Below are 14464 nucleotides of genomic sequence, written 5' to 3' on the forward strand. Positions count from 1 at the left end.
ACTTGAATCCGTTCGGTTCACTTCTGTGAGTTGGATGAATGTTTCTTTCCCTCTGTTGCCAGTTTCAAAGCTCTAAAATCTCCAACATCGCTGTGTTATCTTGGCTCAGAATTAACGTCTAACACAAGTCTGCTTTTTTCTGAAGCTGCAGGTTTCCCGTTAAGCTATTCATTAGTTCACAGAGCCTGTCGTGCAGCAGGCCTAATGCAAACACACTGTGTGCATGTGTGCGACTCTAAACCAAAAAGACTTGGAGGGAAGAAGTGACTCAAATATAGTAGTGAGGCTCAGGCCTGTGCCAGCTCGTGTTTGTGTACTCTTTGCTTCAAAGCGGCCTGGTACTTGCGGTCACTTTGAAAGGCATGAATAACACTGACCAAACCAAAGTGACCACGGTTCATTCTGTCCTGGCCGAAAGGGCGAGTCCCAAATGCCAGGAATTAACGCTCTGCCCCATTTTGTTTTCTTTTGCTCTTCACATCTGCAACTTTATGGAAGCCTCGTCTGGAGAGATAAAGGGGAGGGGGAGAGGAGTGAGAGGAGATGAAGAGGCGGAGGTGAAAGAACAAACAGGGAGTTAAAGAGGAGAAAAATGTGCCCGAGTGCCCTCAAAACCATACAAACCCAGCATAAATGAAAAATGACATTCCTGCGAGACAGAAGTGGTGGAACAGAGCGAGGACTGTCATCAGAGGGAGCAGTCTGGGATGACAGATGGACTGCAGGCAGGACGGGCGTAGATGGATTGAGAGTGGACAGAAAATGAGAGGAGTGCGAGTGTGAGTGTACACACAGCTGCAGAGGGTGGACTCAGACCTCATCATCTCCGGTGGAACCACCAAATAAACAGGACGGAGTTATTTTCAAATCCTCCATCGCCGTCTCACACCGACACAAACTGGGGAGCTCGAACACGACAAGAAACACATCAGGACCGAGAGGAGGGAGCTCAGATTATTGAGATTACTTACTCCACCACCTCCTCCCCTGGGGTTAGCGACTCATCGTGTACAGGAGAGACGATCCAGTCGGGCGTGCCCTTATCTGTAACAGCGTAATTACCTAAGAATGTCCGGTGTCTGTGGGCCGCTGTCTGCATGAGTGAGTGAGTGAGTGAGTGTGGGCACGCACATGCAAACCAGAGAAAGGGGAGACTTAAAGGCCTTTTCCATTAATTAGACTAGAAATCCTTAAATAAAAACTAATGATAACAAAAAACAAGGAAAACAAGCTGGAAACATCACTTTAAGACCTGAAAAAAAAGTCAGTGTACTCACAAAAATACCCCTAACTGACCAAGTGATGCTACCCATCTCACAAAATCAGCAGACTTTCATTTTTAATATCATGTAAATGAAGAAATATTATCCATTTATCGAGTGCAGTTATTATTTTTTTTAAATGGTCAGTCATTCAGTGCAGGAGTATCTGACTCTCTGGTCTTTGGGAGTTTGAATTTAGGTGGGCGGGGCTAGTTAAAGCCATGCATAAAAGCCACACGGCTTCCATTCTTGCAGTGCAGGGGTCTCGAACTTCAATGAGCTGTGCGCCACTGCTGGCACGGTCACCTCATTGTTCATGCAGTACAAAAAGACCCCAAACAAACAAGAAAACTCCCACAAATATTTCCAAAAATCTAGTGTTTTGTTTTGTTAATTTTTCAAATATTGTGTAACAAGACAAAACTGCAAACGTGAACACATTTTTTTCTCTCACTCTTACTGAACTGAAGCTTTTCATTGAACTACTACATAAACCAATGGCTACTCTTTCTGGCCAGACACGTGGCAGCACTTCTGCTATAAATTTGTTTGTATTTAACAAAACAAAAATGCAGACACAAGTGTGCACGTTAGTTTTGGACTCTCTCACTGAACTAACACGGCCAATCCCTCAACATGTTTGTGCTCTCTGCTCATGTTGCCTTCATATTAAATCATTTTTTACTTTTAAAGACTTTATTTTAACATTGCACTCAACAATACACAAATCCTCCCTGACAAAAAAGTTACTTCTGGGGCCAAATTGCATTACTTTTCTTCAGGTCAATATAAGGGCCGCAAGTAGGGGTGACGTGGGCCGCAAGTGGCCCCTGGGCCACAAGTTTAAGACCCCTGTTGTAGTGTAAAGAGGTATTTTGGGAGCAGATTTAATAAACTGCCCGTTTACAGATCAAATGATCAGAGTACTCTTGCCCTTAACAACAGTATGGCTCTTATTTCTTTATGACCAGAGCTATGAGAGAGTCCTGGCACTCAAACATCCCAGCTCAGTTGTGCAGTGGGGCAGATTTGGTGCTAGCAGAATAACCTCCAACTAAAACCTTATTTTGGGGCAGCTTTTAAATCAGGTTCGTCCAGTGATCATAAACGTGAAACCTTTATGTACGGATGATCATTAAATGAAGTTACTTTAGACGTTTAATGCTTTAAATAAGTGAACACACACATATTAGTGTTGCTTCTAGGACTTTGGATTAGATTAAATACCTCGTAGAGATCAGGAAACACCTTTAAAGGTGTTTTGTGTAGTTCATGCATTAGAACGCACAGAACAGCAGAGCACTGAGAATTTTCTATGATTTATGATTGCAAAGTCTGAAATTTAGAGCAAAGTCATCTGCTGATGCACATGAGCCACATGTTTGATGCCCCTGACCTGGTGCATAAATCAGGGCTTCAGTTCAGGTTGGAGTTGTTGGGATCGGTGACCTCTTGCTTATATTAATAATAACTAATAAGTTGTGGGTGCTTCGGCTCACATTCACACATCAAACTCGGCTGCTCTTACATACACAGACGCAAAAGACAAGAGGTTTTACTGCAAGCATAATTTTAATACAAAAACAGAACAAAAAAATTGTTTATAATTTTAGTTTTTTTTTTTGTTGTTTTAATTTTACACAAGTGACTCATAGTAACACCCCCTCCCCTCCCTCCATGTTCTTATCACACAGAGTAGCACAGCATCAAAAGGTGGTGGACTCGTCTCCCGATCCCTCCCCCCTCAGAGAGACAATAAATAAATAAAAATCACCTTAGGATGTCTTCTTCTTCTTCCTTATTTTAAATTCATTAGTTTTCATAAACTTCATCTCTTACACCGAGATAACACAGAGACAAACTCGAGCCCCGCCAAAGATGGAGCATTTGGAAAAAAAAAAAAAAGAAAAGCCTAGAAGAAGAGACGCTGGGGAGGGACACGAGGGAGGACGCCCGCTCTCATTGGTCCGCTCAGCCCAGGTCCCCTGTCATTCATATTTGTAGTTCTCTCTACACATGAAGGGCAACCCCCTTTGGTCGTGGTCAGGAAAACTGTAGTCATTAGCTTTAAAGAAAATGTAACAAAAAGGCTGCCACTAGAATCAGCGACCTAGTGAATGATGTCATGTTACAACAGAGTAGAAACACACGTTACACACAGATCAAGTCGAAACAGCGGAGTGGGCATCTTCTCGGTACAAAAAAAAAAAAAAAAGAGAAAAAAAACTTTCACCATAATACTAAATCACTCTCTGCCAACGGTGATATGACGTGAAAAATAAATAGATCTTTCTCTCAAGCTAGAAAACAAAACTGGATTATAAATTAACCAGAAAACAACGAGAAGAAAAAAAACAAACAAAAAGACATTCGCAAATTAAACGTTTGCATACAGTGACTCAAGTCATTGACCTTTATTCTTTCCTATAAGAAAGACACACGCGACACACACATGCGCGCACACACCTTTTGAGAGTGCGCGTATGTGCTGCTGGGCTGCAGAGGAAGAGACAATTAGTGCATGCTGGTTGTCGGACTCTGCGAACGCGCTCGTTTACGTCAGGTTACGCATGTCGTGTATTGTCAGTAATGTGCTGTTAGTTGAGTGTGTCGCCATAAAAATAGTCCTCTCTATTGCCAGTTTGTGATTTCTTATTTCTGTGTGTGTCGGATTGTAACGCAGACATGTGACAAAACCGCCGAGACGCACACCCGCGAGGCCCGTCTTAACGTTCCAGCGGTCGGGAGGAGTCGGCTCTGCGGCGTTTGAGTGTGTGAGAGTTTGCCCTCAGCTGCAGCAGCGCCACCGCCGATCCTCCGAGTCTGAGGTTGGCCGCTGTGGGAGCCAGACAGCGTTTCCCGCCTCCGTAGATCTGCTGAGGTGACTCTTTTTCTTGCCAACCAACGCAGGGGAAGCGACATGGCAGTCGTTGCATATTTTCTTTTTTAACTCATCGCTGAGGCATCTGGCCCACAAGCCAAAATAATAACCCACAAATTCCTTCTTTTTTTTTTTTTTTTTTTTCCTGAATGCCACTTGAGCTTTTTTTGTTTTTGTAGCTGTGGCGGCGGCGGTGGCGGCGTGTCCCACTCCCTGCACCGGCTCTGTGTTAAAATGTGTGTTTGTGTGTCTGATCGGGACAGGAGTTTGTAACACAAAGTAAGGCAGCATCACATCGGGTCGGTCTGTGTTTGGTTCCTCGCTGGTGGGGAACTTCTGAAAGACGAAGCAGGAGACTGGAAGGCAAACTGGGGTCGCTTCTTAAAGGGGAACAGTCTTTTTTTTCCACCCCACAGACTCTGGCCTGAGACCGCCAGACCAGAATCTTCTCCTCTTGTGCAGGTTTTCAGTCGGCTGGGGAAAGAACGAGACGGAGATTCACTCAGCTCATCCACCTCCTTCTTTCTCCTGGAAAGTATCAGTCATAGTGCACACATTCTAGACAAGCCCTATGGATGGATGCTCAGAGTGACGCTGGTACACCCAAAATGGCAGATAATAGTGGCCCACCCACTGCGAGTTCCTCCAGTTTCTCTGTGGGTGGGTTTATTTCTTCGCAGACCCCGGGGTTTTTGGGCTGGGGGTCTTCTTGGAGATGGTGGGGATCTTGGAGGGTTTGGCCCCACCGCCCGGTCGTCGCGGGGTATCTGAAGTGTCGGAGCAGACGGACCGAGCGTCCTGGAGCTCTGATGCGTCTGAGGCGTCGCTGCCACGGCGACTGCTGGCCCTGCTGCCGGCTCGGCTGCCGGCTCGGCTGGTGGGACCGCTGGCTGTGGACCCCCCTCGCTTGGGATCTAACAGGAGAAAAGAGGGAAACGAGAAAAAAAAAAAAAAGACAGTAAAAAATGTGCTGACAAAAGCAGAGCATGCATTTGTGCAGATTCACATTTAGTTTGCAGCACTGTGGCTGTGGAGGCTGCCATGTCTGTGGGTTGGCCGAGACCACAGACTGCATATACAAGATAGACGCAGCCTCTTTGATGTCACCCAGTGGTTTGTGAATCTTCTTTGATCTTCAACCACAGCTGTCATCATCTTGGCTTTTTGTGGGGTCAGAGTAGCCATATTTGTACGAAAGGGCAGACTGCTGCAGACTGTTGGCTAACAGTAGCTAGCCTGGTTTGTAAGCTTAATTTATGGACTAGACACAGACACCCGATAATGAATCTTAACAAGCAAATAAAATACTACTATTTCACTCTCAGTAACAACCTGTGCATAAACCTTTTGGACATGGCCTATTAGTGCAATTAAGCTATTATTATTTGACATATAACCGCGTTAAAATGCTGCAGAAGTTACCGAAATAATTAGTCTACTACAACATCAACAGGTGAGTTCACAACATAAATCACTCAGTGAACAGCTGCCATGAAGGGGAAAACTATGACTCATGTTTCTTTCTGCTGTAACGCTGGACATTTTAACCCTGGAGTGTATGGAGGCTAACTCACTTCGGGGGACGGCCTCCAAGTGGCCGTTAGAGGAACTGCAGTTTTTGGCACTTTTACGTTTTAGTCTCAGATGTTGACACAAATTTATGAGTAGAACTGAATTCAGTTATCTGAGAGTAAATATCTCAGCAGCAACAATGCTGTGAATTGGCTGTGAATTTACACATTCGCTGACGTCTGTTGGTCACAGAAGTAGGAATTTTAAAACCTGCCCTGCATTCAAGGAGAGAAGCCCCACCCACTTTACAATCAAACCTCCTTCTGGTAAGTCTTAGCAGGGACAGGGGCTTACTTTGAACTGTGAGTCCTGCAAAGCTAATCTAGTAGAGTTAATGAATAAAAATATAGAGCTTGCAATTAGCAGGTCTTCCTTAATGAAGCAGATAACGTGTCTGCAGTAGCCAGGACACATGGCTGGTGTCTCACCCGTCCGCGATGGTTTGCTGGTGTGCGTCGTTCCACCGTTCTCCCCGGTTAGCGAGCCTCGGCTCGAGTGGAAGGTCGGTCTCTTTAACTTGGACCCAGATGGCGCCCCCTGCAGGAGCACATGGCAGACGTCAGCTGAGGATAATTTCATTGTTATCACTTTAGAGACACACACACAGACACACACACAGGGGATTTAACACAACATATCACATCCACATGGACATGAACAAAAACAGATCTACAAATAAATAATAAACAACACAAAGAAACGTGTTAAACACAAAAACACCAACAACATATGAACACTATATTAAACACTACTATTAATTGTGAAGGTATGTGTTTATAAAACTATGTGACCACATGAAACTATATGTAATAAATCTGCTGATTAGTCCTTTAATTTTTTTTCTTTATTATTTGCTCTTTTTTTAATACAGAGGATATCTCATCAACTTGCTTTTATCTAATCAAGAGTTAAAAGCCACAAAATAATAATTTTACTGTCATTTCAGTTAAAGAAATGAAGCGACTCAGCTGAGAAATGATAAATAAATGCACTAAACTGTGCAGGTTTTATCCTTATTCTCCTATTTTGATACAAAAAAAAAAACAAAACAATTCAAGCAAAGCTCAAAATCACCCCAGCCAAAGTAAAGCTTCCCATGTGAGAGCACCTGCAAGTGTGCATTAGTGCATTAGCGCGTTCAGTGGAGTGGGGTTGGGTGGGGCAGGGGAGTTGGTTGGGTGGGTGGGTGTGTTACCTCGTGCCCAGGAGTGGTGTGGCTGTGACCGAGATCTGGGCAGCAGTGGCACTTGGTTGGCGTTGGAGTTTTACTGTGTGCCAGCCAGGGCTTGGCATAGTCACGCGAGTGAGTATGGGACGACTGAAGGGAGGAAGGGAAGCAAGGAAGGAAGGAAGGGTGGAGGAGAGCAAAGCAGCGTAGGGAAGAAGCAAATGAAGGAGGGGGTGTGGGGAGGAGGTGTGGGGGCATTGGATGGACAGTTCAGCGCAGCAGATTAATGTGTAAGAGTGGATCATTCATTTTTTTTTTTCCCATAAAGAGAGACCGCATCAATACAGGAAGGACACGTTTGCAGCGAGGTTAGCAGGGTTGAATAAGAGGAACGTGGGGAAAAGGCAAAAAGATGAAAGAAAAAAGAACAAAACATAAAATTTCACAGTTAGGGATGCGGTGATTTCTGACAAACAACAACAGGAGGATGACAACAAATCAACTATGTTACAAAGCATAAAAACACACAGTTACAAATGTGCACCACCTCACACACACACACAGCGTTCACATGACAAACGGAAACATCACTGACATCAGATGACGACACTAAGAAATAACAATGGTCTGTTTGTCCTGACAATGACGATGTTTCTATTTAACAAACACTCCAACACACAACAGAAGATGAGCATGAAAGACTGTGTGTGTGTGTGTGTGTGTGTGTGTGTGTGTGTGTGTGTGTGTGTGTGTGTGTGTGTGTGTGTGTGTGTGAGCTACAAAAATCATAACTTTCATCTAGAATACGTGTTTTCCATCTTCCAGTAAAGGAATATTACACCAGTTTAAGATTTTTACAAAAGCCAGATAACATCCTTTTTTACAAGTCTTTGCATTTTTCCCCCTTTTTCAAATCCTGGTACCTGAGCATTTCTATTTTTTTCCAGATATAGACTGTAAGAGGCTGAGGTGCTCTGGCGGTGTAAAAACATGCAACCATGTCTCTAGGGAAGGGGTCGGGGAACTCCAGGCCTCAAGGCCCAGTGTCCTGCAGGTTTTAGATGCATCCTTGATCACAGCTTGAACACAGCTGATTTAAATACCTCCTCAACAAGTCTTGAAGTTCTCCAGAGCCGATAATGAACTAATCATTTGATTCAGGTGAGTTGACACAGGCGGATATTTAAAACCTGGAGGACACAGCCCTTGAGGCCGGGAGTTCCCCACCCCTGCTCTAGGGGGAGACTCCTCGGAAAGGCCGACCAGCCAGCTCTGAAAAATTTGAAAGCATAAATTTTGGACTTTCCTACTGACAAAGAGCTCCCCCTTTCATATTACACCAAAGTTATTAAGTAATATATAGCAAAAATTACTTTTGTTTTTCTTGACATTCCCTAACCAAAATAAAACAGGTGGTTAAAGTAGGGCATGCTTTAAGGCGTGTCTGACAGTGTTCCCTGATTTCTCAGTAAGATCAACGCTACGTTTATTACGTCTGAAAACTGACTTCATACTGCCAAGGCCATCTTTTATATCTTTAGGTCGAGGGCACTTCTACACTTCATGCAGAATGTTTGCTTTTAAGTAACAAGCACATTTCAGCCTGTGCAGTGGGATTCAAGGCTTTTAATGTTTTGGGTAGATAACTTGATCAAGTAATAAGAAGTTTCATTTCCTATGATAGTATCAGATGTGTGTTTAACCATATTTTCTAGTATTTTGAATATTACTTAAAAGTGTTACAAAACCAACTTTTAAACCACTATTAGTTCAAAATTTACTGTAAATGTTTATTACTCAGTGCTTATATCCCTGCTCTGTCATTAATGCTGTGTAATGACTCGAGGGAAAAACCTTACCCTGGATGATGCAGAGGCCGTCGGGGTGGCCGGGGCAGAGGGAGCAGAGGGGAGGGAAGCCCCGCTGTGGGAGGCCGAGGAAGAGGAGCGGGTGGGCGAGGCGTTCCGAGAGCCCGGCTTGGAGCGACGGCCCCGGGACCGGAAGGCGGCCAGACCCTGAGACGCTCCTTCAGGAAGGATGAACTTCTCCCTTAGCTCCAGGTTGGTGCGACCTCGAGCTGGACATAAAGAGACGGACAGGGAAGGGAACAATGAGTCTGGGTTCGAGTCGGCTCGGAGGTTTCCTCCAGCAGGGGGCGGCAGAGGGAGCGAGCAGAGTGAGGGAGAAAGTCAGTGCTTCCTTGGCTGCAGACGTCAGAGTCGGTGCATGTTTCTTTGAGAGTGCGCGTGAGCAGAGCAGGTGTTTGGTCGGGTGGGGTTTCGGGGACTGAGGGGACTGTTAAGTGCACTTCGGTTGAGTCATTTTTAAGGTGGGAGGCGAGCGAGGGGCGTGTTTTGTTTGAGTGCAAAGGTGGGAGCAAATTAATTACTGCGATACGCAACGAAAGTCAGCTAGTCATCGACACTGGTGGACACGAGTTCGGAGACACAATGCCATTGCTTCAGAGAAAGACTATAAAACTTGGTGGTTATTTCAAACTTATTTTCCTTTATTGTAAATAACTTCTTGAGGCCCACCTGCAGTACTGCTCTCACCCAGCAGGGGGCCACATTGCAAATCAGTTTGATACATCATTTATGAAATAAAGGGAAACTATCAATATTGTTGGAAATATAATGTTTATGCCAAAAAAATAAAACTGAATAAACAGGTAGTTTAATTGTGTGGCTAAGAAGCAGGCCACCATGCATGCTTCGTAACACCTGTATGAGCAAACTTTACAGGTAGTGACAGCAGCCCACTGGCTGCTTCCTGATGCTGTAAACAGAGAAATAAGACTGATCGACTATTCTATAGATCACATATAAAAGTGAAAGACTCCTCCTTAAATAACTCCTTAAGCAACAGCACGTGTCTCTGCTCTCATAATCTGCAAACTGTGACTGAGTGCCACACTTTCGTTGCGTATCTGCTTAAAATCGTCTGAGCGCGCTGGAAGCAAAGTGCAGCTGCTCTTATGCTGTTTGTCAACAAGATTTTCTCAAGTAGTTTTTCACTTCTTGCTGCAAAGGAGCATCTCAGCTCTGCTGTATACACACAGATTGTGTATAAATACATGTGGGGGTCATGCCTGGTTTATGCTTAGCAGGAGAGAACCCAGAGATTCAGGGTTTCTCCCGTCTTCAAAAAACACTCAGCGGCATTCTTGGACAAAAAGTGGTGCAGCAGCCCCAGCAGACAACAGCAAGCCTGGAGAAGCCAGCCACAAAAAGAGAGAGTGGAGAGACCGAGGACAACGGGAGGGTTCAAGAGAGAACAAATAAATACAGAAAGAAAGAGAGAGGGAGAGAAGACACAGATTCAGAGTGGAGGAGAAATGGAGTGAAAGAAAAGAGTGGAAAAAAAATCTTAAAAAGAAGAAGGAGAGGAGGGCTGCAGCTAGCTCGTCCCGAGCAACTGAATAGCAAGGCCAGTCAATTAAACGGGTGCACCCTGTAATTATGTCCCCCCTCAAAGCCAGCCAGCCAGGTGCACCCTGTAATTGTGTCTCCTACCAACCAGCCATCACATTTAAAGGAGCCAGCGTTATTAGAAACCCAGGCTGGCCACGCCCAGGTCTAAGACACCAATATTTTTCTCCTACAAATCAAGAGTTTTTACGTTCTTCTCTACGAAGCAGACAAAAGAGCAGCTCTGTCTTTACTTAGTACTCATAGTGACCGCTGTATTTTTTTCTGTGTTTATTCATTTAGTTTTACACACGCTCTCTTCTTGTCTCAATAATATCTTATTTACGGATTTACTTTGTAAAAATCAGCAAACCTCGAGTTACATCTAAAGACCAGGGGGTTGGCCAAATCCTGCTTTTTACTGTGAGTGAGGAAAGCATGACGCAAACATGTGCCACACAGACGGGACTGACATGAATGCCTTCAACGCACAAACCTGACCATGGTTATAAAGAGCACACACACGTGTACACACACACATATAGACACACACAGAGGACAGCTGTGGTTAAAGATGGAGACGAATGGATGGATGGATGGTGAGTGAGAGACAGAGAGGAAGTGTAGATACCTCGGCAGCAGAAATAGCCAGGAGTGACTGTCACTAAGAGACACAAGAGACAACGTGAAATAACTGCATGCTGGAAGTGGAATGAAGAAAGTCTCTCTCTCACACACACACAAACCTAAGACTGTTTAACCAATCTGTTAAAAAACAGCTTTAGATACACACGAGCCCTAAACACACACAAACACACACACAGCTGAACTCTTGGGGTCCGGACGAGTGTCGGAGACCCCTGAAAGGTGTTGGAAAAAGGGAACAGATCAGGGTTTCAGGGCTGGAGCCAGCAGCAACAGTAGGGGAGGAACAGTGGGGAGACATAATGTTAGTCAGGTGATCACAGTCAGCAAGGCACAGCAACAAGGCCAAACCACCAAAACAAGGAAGAAGAAGAGAAAGGGGAGAACGATAAAGATAAGAGCAACAAAAAAAGAATGAAGAAGAAGAGAAAAAAGAAAGGTGGAAGCCCAGGGGAACACAAAAAAAAACAATCAAAACCAAACCAGACGGAGGAAATACAGGCAGCTAAGAGAAAGCGTGAGAGAGAGAGGAGAAATCCAACCTATACGAGATGAGATGGAGCTACTCGAATCGGAGCGGAGAATCTTTATTCCTGGATGTTGCACTGAGAAAAGAGAAAAAAGGGAGAGAGGGAAAAAAGAAAGGGAATAAAGAGAAACTGAGGATCATGCACCATGCAACACTACGTTTTTTATTTAAGAAAGAATGAACAGAGAGAGGCCGAGGAGAGGACGTGTGTGTATACAGAAATAAAACATGTGACGAGATAAGATGATGATGAAGATGGAGTCCTTTGGGATCGACAGAGGATGGGCTCGGAGGGAAATGACAGATTGGGAAAGAGAGATGGAGACAGAGAGAGAGAGAAACACCACTCCGAGGAGCACAACAATTACACCGACGTCACTGGAAGAAAACATGAGACGGTGCGCTTCACTGCATCACCTGCTGACAGAAAAACTAAAGAAACTTGAGTCGGTTTGTGTGTTTTGTCCTTTATTTCGTGTTTTGTCTCCGTTTGCGTTCAGCCACTTGTGTTTGGCGTTGTAAACATGTTGAGAAACATCTTCGAGGGTTTGTTTGCTTTGGTGTGATGGTGTCTTAAGTGCTTGTGCCTGACCGATATATACCACTGGATATTTTTTCTCAAGATGGTTCCCCATTCATTTAAAAAAGCATCTTAGTCCCCATAAATGGCTTCAAGTTTTAATGATGAGGCTTTTTTAAAGATCCTTTTCAGACCTAAAGCCTACAACTAAAGCTAAACTAAAAAGAACTGATACTTAGTAATAATAAAACTGCATAAATGATCTAATCAGATTTTAAAAAGTTTTTAAAAAATGAAAAAAATATATGTAAAAGCAGTTAGAATCATGAGATAAAATAAATTGTCAACTAAACCTGACAGACAAATGACTAAAAGAGATAAAAGTACGAATATAAAGTTGGAAAATGTTAGCTAATCATAATGGTTGTTCAAACTGTTGCTTAAACATAACAGATAAACATTTAAATTAAAAAACTAATTAACACATGTGGTTAGGAGTTAACTGTTAAGAGATAAACAGTTACAAAAAGATTTAAGTAGGAAAGAGAAGCTGGAAAATATCAGCTTAACGTACGAGCTAACAGTTTACTAATGCTAATGCTAGCTAAAGCTAAAAAGTTCATAATTACTAACTTGAAAGTTATAGTTAATGGTTTGAGTTAGCTTAAAATATATAAGAATCAAAAATTGTATTAATCATAACTGACACGTTTCTAAATAAAATCAGGAATAAAAAGTTATAAAAATTATTAGCTAAAAGCACGATTTGCAGTTAAAATTCTTAGCCACAAAGCTAAAGTATAGATAGTGTATTAAAAGTTTTAGCTAAAAATAAAATGTTGAAAATCGTCACTACACATAATGAAAAGTTGTTCAGTAGAGTGCTAACTGAAAGTTAATCATATAAATTTAAAAGTTTGCCAAAACAAATTCTGATTATAAAAGCTAAGAATAAGATGTATGCTAAAAACAAAGCAGATCTAATTTAAGTTTAAATGAGGTGAAAATGTAGAATTATTATATGTCAGAATTATTACCAGTGTATACACTAATCAATATAATTATTTTTCACTGCCAATTATTTACTTTTTTATTATTTAGTTTTACTTTTTTCCAATTAAAAATGCATGTGTCAAATTGAAATTGTGCTGATATGCCTAAAAAAAGCCCCATTGTAATCCAGTATCGGTCAGGCTCGTGTGTGTGTGTGTATATTTGAGAGGAGGCTGATCTGTTTGTGTGCCCACTTTGCTCACCTCTGCATGGATCGTTCTTGACCAGAAACTCGTCTAGAGCCATCCAACCTCCTCCGACTCTCACCATCACTGTGCTGCGCAAAATCCTCACCAAACGCAGCTGCTGAGAGTCTCCAAACTGGGGCAGGTGACATAAAAACGGAGGGAAGAAGGGCCAAAAAGAGTGGAAACAGAAGAGGGAATCAGGGGGAAAAAAAATTAATGAGTAAAAACAACTTTTTGGTTTCTAAAGATTTACAACCATCACACCAAGAAGCCCAAGTACCAAATCTGAGCATCGTTTCTACTCCATGCACTGACAGAAAAACCATGCACTGACAGAAGTTACAGATCTCAGCCCAGTTCACCCAGCCACTCATATCCACGCATCGTCACACACAATATAAATCAGTCATGTATTTATATTCAGTCTTTGAAGTTTTCTAACATGTTATTGTTTTTCAAACCGCCCAGCGAAGCAGACCTCCAAGCGATACCAGCACAGAAGGAATTTTCTGGATCTCTCTCCAAGCAGCTTGATTTGTTTCCCAGCTTCAGTCCCAAGCACACTATATATCACCGAACCACTAATTACCCCTTCAGCCATGTCACTGTCGCCAGCTTCGCATTGTGCAATTTGTCACTCTCAACACCAAACAAATCACAGCAGAAACACGAGCGGACGGCGAAACCCGCTTACACGTTGCAAAGCCACAAAGGAGTGCTTCTTCCTTGAAAACGTAAAATTAAATAAATACAGATTTACTGTATCATAACGGTATTTTCTTCAAGTATACGGAAACAGGAAGCGGTGCACTCCTTCAGTGGAGAACGGGGAAGCAGCTTTCACACGTCCACTCGCAGCAGCGGACGTCACTTTACCTGGTTTCCGAGGAAGAACTACAATAAATCCAGAAGACACGGAGCAGAGGAAGACAAAGGGAAGAGAAAGAGAGAATGAAACAACAAATACCGACAACTTGAATCTGTGATGTATGAAAGGACACCATTTATCTGTGTGCAGTGTTTTCGGAAAACTCAAACTTGGGCTCACAATTAGTGGTGAAAGCAAAAAGAAGCCGTGTGCGGCAGTTACGTCAGCGATGTGAAAATGGGTGACGATGAAGTCGAGACAGGAGATGGAGTCAAAGACAGAGAAGAAAAGAGAAGCCAGACACACACAGAGGAGCAGAGAGACAAACACTGTGACGATTAGTATCCCCAGCGTCCTGCAGTCTGACG

At 43.3% G+C, this 14464-nt stretch overlaps 1 protein-coding gene across 27 annotated transcripts in view; it reads right to left on the minus strand.

Moving 5' to 3' along the window:
- Positions 1-4211: 4211 nt before the first annotated feature.
- The window catches only part of macf1a (microtubule actin crosslinking factor 1a), a 229375-nt gene continuing 219122 nt past the window's right edge, over positions 4212-14464 (minus strand). For 11 of the 27 annotated variants that reach the window (XM_040020873.1, XM_040020875.1, XM_040020876.1 and 8 more), the window contains 8 exons: positions 14105-14122; positions 13244-13361; positions 11481-11543; positions 10925-10957; positions 8743-8960; positions 6911-7033; positions 6144-6252; positions 4212-5057 (listed from right to left, as the gene is read on the minus strand). In XM_040020873.1, the coding sequence (XP_039876807.1) occupies positions 4810-5057; positions 6144-6252; positions 6911-7033; positions 8743-8960; positions 10925-10957; positions 11481-11543; positions 13244-13361; positions 14105-14122 (930 nt within the window). In that variant the 3' untranslated portion in view covers positions 4212-4809. The remainder of the gene's footprint in view (positions 5058-6143; positions 6253-6910; positions 7034-8742; positions 8961-10924; positions 10958-11480; positions 11544-13243; positions 13362-14104; positions 14123-14464) is intronic. The other 16 variants (XM_040020885.1, XM_040020886.1, XM_040020883.1 and 13 more) reach the window with 8 other exon arrangements.

This window comes from Simochromis diagramma, unplaced genomic scaffold, assembly GCF_900408965.1.
Source record: "Simochromis diagramma unplaced genomic scaffold, fSimDia1.1 OVJJ01000753.1, whole genome shotgun sequence".
NCBI lineage: Eukaryota > Metazoa > Chordata > Actinopteri > Cichliformes > Cichlidae > Simochromis > Simochromis diagramma.